At 37.3% G+C, this 10,793-nt stretch overlaps 1 protein-coding gene across 2 annotated transcripts in view; it reads left to right on the top strand.

Annotated features, from left to right (window-relative positions):
• kcnk10b (potassium channel, subfamily K, member 10b) overlaps nt 1-8,970 on the top strand; it is a 19,286-nt gene extending 10,316 nt beyond the window's left edge. For both annotated transcript variants that reach the window (XM_017410712.3, XM_017410703.3), the window contains 5 exons: nt 2,925-3,036; nt 4,706-4,866; nt 5,171-5,363; nt 5,469-5,611; nt 7,179-8,970. In XM_017410712.3, coding sequence (XP_017266201.1) covers nt 2,925-3,036; nt 4,706-4,866; nt 5,171-5,363; nt 5,469-5,611; nt 7,179-7,823 — 1,254 coding nt within the window. In that variant the 3' untranslated portion in view covers nt 7,824-8,970. The remainder of the gene's footprint in view (nt 1-2,924; nt 3,037-4,705; nt 4,867-5,170; nt 5,364-5,468; nt 5,612-7,178) is intronic.
• The last annotated feature ends 1,823 nt before the right edge of the window (nt 8,971-10,793 follow it).

A 10,793-nucleotide genomic window follows, 5' to 3' on the forward strand; every position in this document is an offset into this window, starting at 1 on the left:
AAACAAGACAATAATCAAAACAACAAACTGAAAATACCAAACTATGACAGAGACAGACAGAACATGAGAACAAAACCAAAAGTCTAAAATAAAACTCAAAAGGAAAAAACAAAACTGAAGAAAGCAGGAAAAACAAGAACCCAAAACTAAACTAAGAACAAACCCAAAAATACTAGAAATCATGACATCTACAACTGATTAACTTTTGGAGTCAAACTAATCAACACTATAATTTCATCATTTCTTAGCATAAGATGAACTTAATCTAAAACTCTGACATGAAAGGCGGTGGGTGATGGGCATTCCTTCAAGGATTGCTAAGCCCTTTAATTATATTGGTTTTTATTCTCTTGGGAAAGAATTTGTTCCTTTGGTGTCTGCATACTGAAAATACCTGTTTTCCCCACAAGAAATAGTTTTGAAACTGTTTTGATAGCTCCCAAAAAGTCAAACGAGCCCTAATTGTGCATTTATCTTGTATAGCTATAGGCTTTTAGGACTTCAAGGTGTTTGGGGTACAGCTATAGATATCGCTAATGGTAAAAGTGCTGCGGAGGAGGGTGTTCTTGGCACCGTATCAGAACGCAGTAGGACGAAGGAGAGCGTGAGGCACCATGCTGCCTGGATCATTGCTGTCGCCTGCCATGGGGCAGAGGAAGTCACACTGAGAGGATAAAAATCTGCAGTGACTGTCTGCTCTCTAATGATCCTGCAGTGGAGTATGTGAAAACACATTAGCCAAGAGCCAGTTGGTTGGCGATTGTGTTTCTGCAAGAATGTCCATGTGCAGATTCTGTCGCGCATACGAAACGTGATGGGTGAAACAAAACTGCACTTTGTCTTGCCAATTAGCTACAATAACTCACAGTAATACTCATGGCTCAATAATACAATATTCTTGGCTCAAAGTGCATGGGCACACAAGTGATTTTTCTCACATTTCACATACTGCATGGCTGTTAAAATGCCATGGGATGAAAATAGATTTCCTGATTAAATATTCAGATACATTGTGCAGCTATTTATGTCTCTCCCTTGGCTCAGGAATAAGGTTATTTGTGGTTTAGCCTCGTAATAATTCCCCCATAAAGTATGTTTGATTGAACTTTCATAATAGCATAACTGTAACTAACTTATATTGGACCTGGAGCAGTCCCGTACAAGATTGTGAGTAAGCATGTGCAGCTTAGAGTTTGTGCTCTGATTGCTTTGAAATGTATGTCACATGCATATTTTAAAATACGGCCGTGCATCTTTCTGAAAGCTTGGGCAGGTTGGGGGTAGCCCTGAATGAAGAGGCTAAAATGCATCCTCCAGAAATGCTCATGCTGCTTCTTATAGATCTTCCTCACTACTGACTGTCCCTCAGCAAATTAATTCATTTAATTGAGCCCCTGAGGAGAAACAACACTGACTAAATTTTTATAAAGATGAGAAAAGGAATGCTTTTGTCATAAAATTCCAATAAACATTGAATTAAAAAATAAAAAGAACACCAGATAGTGGCTTCCCTTTTCATGGTTATAAAGCACAAAGAACAATGATGTGGTAAATGTGTTTCCAGACGCTCAACAAGTCGGGGATGAAACAACAGAGTCCTAATAAATATTATAATATCTGAATCTTAAAGGAACATTTAAATTAGGTAGAATAAGGAAACATGAGATACAAAGAAAATCCAGTTTTTGTTTATTTTAGGTCAAAAGGGACCTAAAATATGATTTATTTTTAATACACAAAAAATAGTTTCCCCCCAAATAACCAGGTGATATCTGTTTGTGTTAACATTTATATTTGACACATTTAATGTGCTCTTTACATGCCCTTACACTAGCTGTTTTGTTCGATTTAAATATATGACATAACTTAATCCAGTCTTATCTTAAAATAATTCCTATAAATCATACGCATTGTTTTGTCTTAGGATGACAAATTCTACACAACGTGTAAACAACACATAGATTGGAAGCACAAAACTGCACAGATAGTTTTTTTTTCCATTTCACAATATATTACATAGCAAAACCAAAGTCATACATTTCTTTTTATATTTTCCTCTGTTTTACTATTTGGGATTAGATTTTCTTTGTTGTAAGTCCCATAATGTTCTGATAAGGAACTGTCAAAAAAAAAAAAAATTATGTTTAAAGCTCACATATCAGAAAAGTTACTGCTCGTAATACCACAGAATAACATCTGGTTTCACCACTAAAACTATGTGGATTTAATATTTACCACAGGCAAACACTTTAATTGTAAAATTATCTAATTTTTGTTCATTGTTATTCTTAGTTTGTGGAATTGTCTTCCCTTAAAACAGTAATTTAGATCACATTATGTCGTTAAACAGCAGAAACAAGATAGCAGAATCCTGGTGAGACACATTCTCAGTTGAACTGATAACTTTAAATTCCCTTCACGAATCGACCTGCTCTGTGTTGTTGCAGCTTCACAATATGATGAAAGATTTCCCCTTTTCAAGGCCATTTTTCTTGGTATTTTTTTTCTCCGCTTTCCTTTTTTTTCTTTTGCTTTTTTTTTCTTATTGAGCAGTAACCTTACAAACTGATGCCAACCAATCTGCATGTACTTTACAGGTGTTATGCAAATGGAACGTCAAGGGTCACACCTGAATACACGACTGCAGATGGAGCACAAACACTCCTCCGCTCAGACCATCACGACGTAGTTTTGTCAAATCACAGCAGACGTGTGTTTGTTCTGTTATTGTCAGCTGAAGTGACATGAAAAACAGAAGCTCAATTTCTTTCTGTTTATCAGATTTCAGCTGCAGACTGGGAGCCAGGTGCTGTGAATTGTTTTGGCAGCCTTTTTTTTATTTTTCTGATAGCTGAGCTTGAAATGTTTGGCTGAATGGCCTGCATTTTGATAACAATGAGTCATATATTTTTTTCTCTTTTCAGCATGCCATAAAAGCTGTGAGCAGAGGAGTGAGGCCTATTGGGGAGACGAACTCCAGTTACTGGGACATGGGTAGTTCCTTCTTCTTTGCTGGGACTGTCATCACAACCATAGGTAACAAATTTTGAATATTTCTTTGTTTTGTATCTTAATACGAGTTCTGATATTTGACGTCAATACAAACTGTATTTAAGGACTTTTGCTATTGCTCATTTAGTTTAAACTCCAAAATAAATGTTAACATGACATAAAGAAGTTCAAACAAGACTTTTAATTGAAACAGCTGGCCAATAAAATGTAAGAATAAAAACAAAAAGGTACTTCCCAGTCGACATGCCATAAATACCACTTAGACATTATCATTATAAATGATCTAAACCAACATAAACTCCTGGGCTCCTTTGTGTCCCATGTGCAGATGTAAACTTTAAAATCAAAGCATATGAAAGAGTGAATTGACTCTGAGATTTTAGTTTAGTTTAGAACAGGAGCAATCACTCAGGAGCTGCTTACACTATTCAGAGGCCTTCAAAAACATATTTACTCACTGAAAGTGTTCAGAAAAAACAATATAAATATTCATAACGATTTGAAGCCTGTGTCCTTGGGTACAAATTGGACCTGTTTACTTTTTCTGTGCATTGCCCCAAGATGACTTTTAATGTAAATTAGTGTGTTAAACTAAACTGAAAAGAGATGTGTAATGCCTATAAATTAAAGCCAAAATGCTTGTAATTTGAATCATTATATTATGTGTGTTGCTGTTTCACATGATCAGTTCAAAGGCCATTTTACTTTAATATAAAAGTGTTAAATTTGTATATCACATTTTGGACCCAATAATATTTTTAGAATAAGTTTAACAGAACATGAAAAAAAATCTGAAACCAAATTCTGTTTATCAATACAGTGCGCAAAAAGATGCAAATTTTCCTTTATTAAAGTTTTTTTTGACATCAATCGAAGAGACATATGGTCCCCTCTAAGAGTTTGTATTAATCTTTTCTGAATATTACAGCCCCCAGGTGAGTCTTACTTTGTTTTGGCCAATAACGAAGTTCATGACTGCGGGACTTAACGACATGTAAAACTCAGCATTCTCATAATTGCAACTGCTGAGACAAACATGGTGCAGACCAACAAATTACCACTCCATTAAGTCATTTCTAGCTTTTCCAGGGCAAACATTTGTTCGTCTCCCTTTTATATTACTGCAACAACACAAGTGACATTTTTTTCTTTTATAAATTGCATTCAGCATTAGTTCAAGTGTAAACACAATGTGTCTTTTTTTTATAATGTAGTTCTGAGACTTTAAAAACACTGGTGATAGCTTCATACTCTATACTTCATCTCCAAATCATAAATTATTTTGTCAAAGCTATGTAAGTAATAATGAAAAAAAACTTTGCTTTAAGCAAATATGTGGTTGAAGCATGATAAAATGTTTGAAATTGAATTAAACTTTGTGTATCTTGTGTTCTAGGCTTCTTCACTGTATATAATTGCACCTCTGTATGTTACCATAGGGTCATTATTAATGCAATTGTCTTTAAGGGAAACCTAATTACTGTCTCTGTTGGAGCGTTTCCATGCACTAAGAGGCACTACATAAAATCTTCAATTGATTTTGTTGCATAAGAAGGTCTTGACTGACATTGTCTTCTCGTCAACATGTCCTCTTTGCCCGTCTTTGTGTTTTTAATGGAACAGTATTTACCAGTTTTTCCCCTCTTTTTCTACCCCCTCTCCCTTCGCCATCTTCCCGACAATGTTTCAACAGGTTATGGAAACATAGCTCCGAGCACAGAAGGCGGGAAAATCTTTTGCATTCTTTATGCCATTTTTGGCATCCCTCTCTTTGGTTTCTTGTTGGCGGGCATCGGAGACCAGCTGGGGACCATTTTTGTGAAAAGCATCTTGCGAGTTGAGAAGATATTCAGGGTGAGTAGCAAGTTTTAGACTGGAAGGCTTTTTGTTTCTGTTTTTGTGTCCTCGTGTCTTTTAGGTCACAATGCTGTTCCATGGGTGTAAAAGAATGTAAAACTCTGAGTATGAAAGCATTACTCCACTATTAACTCTTTTCTTTATCCCTTTCGTTTTTTAATATTCTGTTTCCCCTAGTGTCCACTTAGGTTGACAGAGCTTCATGCATTAATGTCTTCTTTTGCTTATATCTTCACCTTTTGATGAAATGTTTTAATTAATGTATTACTTCTAATAGTGTCCCTTATTTTGGTTTTCTCAGCAAAAACACAGACAAATCAGCCAGACAAAAATAAGAGTGACGTCCGTCATCCTGTTCATCCTGGCTGGCTGCATCGTCTTTGTCACCATCCCTGCTGTCATCTTCAAATACATTGAAAGCTGGACTACACTGGATGCAATCTACTTTGTTGTGATCACCCTCACCACGGTGGGAATCGGAGATTATGTGGCAGGTATACATTTGCAGCAAAAGGTTTCTTTGTCAATATGTGCTGTATTTGTTGAAGTAGCATGACCTTTGACTTCTGAGCTCACTGGTATTTTTCCTTTCTCACTAGGTGACAATCGGACCATTGAGTATATGAGTTGGTACAAGCCCATGGTGTGGTTCTGGATCCTGGTGGGTTTAGCGTACTTTGCAGCTGTCCTCAGCATGATTGGAGACTGGCTTCGAGTTCTCTCAAAAAAGACCAAAGAAGAGGTAAGGTTTGACTACATTAGTCCTATTAAAACACTAGAAGGATTACTGGACTGTTTTCTTTTTTTAATATCTGTAAATATGGGTGACATTATGTACTTTTTTTCTGGTAAATCTTTTGCAGCAATGTTGGTAGGCAGCACAGTTAGTAATTATTTTCCTATAAAGATTACAATTAAAGCTGTAACAATTTTGAGCTTTTTTAAGAATCATTTTTGACTATAAAGTATAGTAAAAAATGGTCAAAGGGTATTTAGACTTTTTGTTTTTAAAGTAAAAAATATCAAAGATTACTTGCTGAGACAAAAGCCAAAGCAAATACTGTTTAAAAATGCAAAAATCTAAAAAGACCAATTTCCTTGGGGAAAATTCTGCACTTGGTTTTACTTTTTCTACTTCTCTTACATCAAAAATTAGACTTCACAGCTTTCTCTGCAAGGTCCCCAGAGCCAATTTATTTTACTGCAAATCATTACACTCAGCCCCCACCATATTACACCCAACCTTAACTGCTCTCCCAAGTGGTGAGTTGACATGAAAAGGGCATTCTATAGCTTTTTTTAGTTTGGGCCAAGCTTTACAAGCCAAGGCTCTACCACAAGGTAGATTCAATAAGGGTGCTCTAATTTCCACATTCAGGGCAAAAAGACCTGTTTTCCTGAAGTCTTGCTTTATCAAGGTCTCGTTCTTAGTCTTACTCCCCCCCGGAGATTAGTTTGACAGGAGAGACCCAACCATTCCACCACGTTAAGGTAGTATTCTTAAAAAGGGGAATGCTCTCTTCGAGTTGGAGATGGGTATATACTTAAAGTGGAGAAGTTTAGTTTAGTGTTGTGGATGATTAATGGCAGAATGGAATGAGAGCTGAACAGATGGATCGGGGCTTAAATAGCAGTAATGAGAGCACTGTTTCAATCTGTGGTGGTGGAGAAGAAGCTGAGACATCAGGAAGAGATCTTGCTTCATTGGTTTATTTTCAAGTTTAATTCTAATTATAACTATAAGTTTTAGGCCATGATCAAATGCATGAAATAAGTGGCTGAAATGAGCTTTGTTAGTAGGTTGGCAGTGCTAAACCTTAGAGATAAGGTGATAATCACTATCATCTGGAAGGAGCTCAGAGTAGAACCTCTTCTTTTTATCAAAAAGAGTCTGATGAGGTCTTTTGGACATCTGATCAGGAACCTTAGAGACTATCTTTTTTGGAGCTTCTTTCGGTACATTGCACTGGGTGGGGAACTTGGACCTGTTGTCAATAAAAGTAGACGGTTGGCTTTTTCCTCTAATACAAAAAACTAGGCAGTCAAATGGCATGAAAGAATGCCAAAAATAAAGAATTGACCAAAAGTGAGGTTATTTCACAATTTCAAAACTTATAATAGGATTTGAGTTTGTTTGACTAATGTAGTGATTACCTGATTTAATCTGAAAGGTCACTGTACCAATGCAGTACTGCTTTGAACTATGTCCTGACTTTGTCTTTAAACTGGACCATAGAAACCTGAATCTGTACATTACCACCCACTTGTTTCAAACCCTTCCTGATCTTCTGATTACATTGTTGTTTCAGGTTGGTGAGATTAAAGCGCATGCAGCTGAATGGAAGGCAAATGTACGAGCAGAGTTCCGTGAAACACGGCGACGTCTCAGTGTCGAGATCCACGACAAGCTCCAGCGGGCTGCCACCATCCGCAGCATGGAACGGCGTCAGCTGGGCATCGAGCAGCGAGCCCACTCACTTGACATGCTGTCACCAGAGAAACGGGCCATGTTCGCCAGCCTGGATGCTGGCCGATTCAAGACTTCTTCCCAGGAAAGCATTGACACCAAACTCAATAACTTGAGGCTGAAAGGAGCTTGTGAGTCATATGACCAGCAGGGCAGTGAACAACAACCACAGACAGCATCTTCCTCAGAGGAGAATCTCTTCAACCTACGTTTTGGATCTCTTACCAAGCTGGCCAGGCGCAATAAGAACCGCGATCTGCGCAGGAACATTCCTGAAGACGCTCGACATTCGAGCGTGGGCATCAGCAACGGCAGTGCCCTGCTGGGTGCAGAGAGGACGGAGGAAGAAGATGGGGAACCAGCGGAGGAAAACAAAGAACAGAAAGAGGAAAACATCAGTCTGACAGATCTGTCACAGTATGCAGTGGAGCGCAGCAAGCTGAATGGGTTCATACCAACACAGGTCAAGGACAAAGAGAACATTTAGGTGTCAAACACATGAACACTTCAGCTGCAAAGACTGTAGAGACAGAATGATTCTCAGACTGAGTGACACGGAGAGTGCACAGTCCTTTTGAGATGTCAAGAAATGTGCCTTTTCAGTTTCCTCCTATGCTTAGACTGGAACTGCTCCCAGGACATTCAGTCATCGTGCCATAGCAATGGGAAGAAAAAAAAATACGTTGCCAAAAAATGAACAACACTAAACATACGGAAGAGCCTGTTGTTTGATTACCTCATTACATATGTTGCTGTAAAATGGGCTACCTGTGATGTATATTGAAGCTGTCACTCTCAGCTCTGTTGTCTTTCTGCCCTCGGGGCTCTTACTCGGGCAATGACCATCTGTTCATGCTGAATCTTAGTTTTTTCACAATGTGGGCGCGACAGCCAGCAAGCTGGACTCATGTCATTTGTCTTCAGAGACGTTATTGATCATTTTGTCATCTCATTCTGTGGTGGCTGTTTACAGCTCATCAATGTCTGCTACTAAAGGACTTCAACATTCAACGACTGCAGGGTCGAACGTTTTGTTCTGGCTGGATCAATAAACAACGCTAGTAGTTACCTAGAAGACATGTACAATTATTCCTACATTGTATGTGGCTTTGCATATGTAGCTTGACGGAAAAAAAAAAACTACTGCATACTAAGATCTTGTGAAAAAAAAGAAAACTATACACAGTGCATGGTTATTAAAGAACAACCATAGCAGTTAACTGACATTAGCTTAAAAAGTCACTGCTGTCTTAATGATCTTCTTAAAAAAAAAAGAATACTGTTTGGCTTTCACTCCTAGTTTTTGCTCATTCACAGTAAAAAAAAAAAAAGTGTATATGTAATGATTAATTGTGAATTAACACTAGCCTACAAACAGTACCTGCATACTAAGGTTGTCAGTAATGTAAGCATTTTAAACCTTTCATTCACATCACAAACTGTCCATTGAAATTACTGAATGTGATGCTGTTGATTTTATACTCACTGAGCATGTTTACGTTTACGTTTACTTCTTTTTTTTTATCAGACAACCACTTGTGTTGTATGTATTTTTCATTAAACTGTAAAATATAAACCAAATAGGTCATGACTGATTTGTGTGTTTCTTTTTCCTAAATGCTCTTTGGGGTAATGGCTGCAAAAAACAAACATGGCTTCTACATATCAAACTATGGGCACATTAAAAATAAAATTTTATTTTCCTAAGTTGAGAGACCATTCATACACAGTTTATTTTATGACATGTCACATTAAATGTACTAATTTTTTTCCCAGCAAAAAGGTGACATATAATTTTGTAGCTATACTTACAATGTTACACTAATTATCTGATGTATTGATCTACTGCAAAAATTAAAGGTAATATTACAAAGGCACTGCTTATATACATTTTATATTCACCAAAATTAAAGCTATCACAATGTTCAATATGAATTGAACTGCATAGTTGTAGGAAAGACACAAGCTAATAAACAAATTGGTGTAAAGTTTATTGACTGTTTCCTGTCCGGTTGTGAAGAGCATTTAAAGTCTTAGTGGTATTTTCTGTTAATGAAGGATTTTCAGGGTTAATTTATTGCCATTATGAAATAAATTAGCTATATGAATGCTAATGTAAACAGTGGATTGAAAAACAATATGATGTGCTTTGTAAAACTTAAAAAAATACCTGTAGAATCCCAAAAAGTTAGTCTGAACAGGTTTTTGGACCCCTGGACGGGCACCATCTGGACCGGCAGACTTAATCTTTCCATCTTCCCCCCTCAGCTAACTGCTGGAAACAGGCAGACAGGAAGGAGAAGCAGAGGGGGTCTCCCGGTGTGTTATAATGATGGTGAAGCTGAGTTAAGATCCAAGACTGCGGTTGTGTGTGAGGCTTTTCTAGGTGTGACAGGAAGCTGTGGATCCAGAGAGGCTGTGAGGTGCCGATGTGTGCAGGAGAAGAGCCTCAAGTGTGTTGCCTTTCAAAACACTTCCAGCTAATTATTCAGATTTTTATCAGTCCCGTCACTCTTCTCCTTGAACCCTTTGATCGTTTCACAGGACAGACTCATTAAACTTTGCTCACCAGTCCTCTCTGTTAGTCTGCATGTGTTGCGACTGGTATGCTTTCCAAATGAGCAACATGACAGAGGAGAAACACGGAAGATGATTTTGTCTCAGATGTTAGACTTATCTTTTCTGACTTCCTTTCTTTTTGTTCCTCTCCACTTCAGTAATCTGACTATTAAACTGCAGGACATGAAGCAGTGCTGCATGTTCTGTTGATTATAGCTGCAAAATGAGCTGAAGATGCTGACACCATGGAAACTAGTTTATTACACAGGGGGCAGCTCGTTTGTCGTGTTTTATAAAAGGAAAATATTCTATTGGAAAAGGGAGTGTTTGAACTGTTAGCCACCTATTTTCTACAACACTTGCCACACACACACATTTTATTCTTGCTTTTATTATAGCAAGAATGAATGTATGTGTCTGTGTGCACTTGTGAGCAACATATCTTATGAACCATTGGACAGATTTTAATGAAATCCTTTGATGTACATTTATAACTGATTAACTTTTGAAATCAAGACAAGTCAAGACATCTGCCAAAGCTAATCAAGCTTAGCGAACACAAAAATAGCTATAAGTCTGTTTAACATTTCATGTGAAAATAGCTAAAGATATTGGTTGGTCAGGAGTCAAATTTTAGATCCATATCTGTAAAACTGACTGAGTTATTGCCATTTTTGTGTTTGCTAAGGTCAGTTAACTGTGGTGGCCATCTTGAATTAGATTGATTCTAAAGATTAATCAACTACAGATGTACATTCAATGATTTTGTTCTGAAAGTTTCATTAAATCCCATCAGGCAGTTCAAGAGATATTTTGCTAACAGACAAAGAGGATTAACTTCTTTCTTTCTTTACCTTTATTTCACCAGGAAAAACCCATTGAGATTAAACATATCTTT

Source organism: Kryptolebias marmoratus, linkage group LG10, assembly GCF_001649575.2.
Source record: "Kryptolebias marmoratus isolate JLee-2015 linkage group LG10, ASM164957v2, whole genome shotgun sequence".
Classification (NCBI taxonomy): Eukaryota; Metazoa; Chordata; class Actinopteri; order Cyprinodontiformes; family Rivulidae; genus Kryptolebias; species Kryptolebias marmoratus.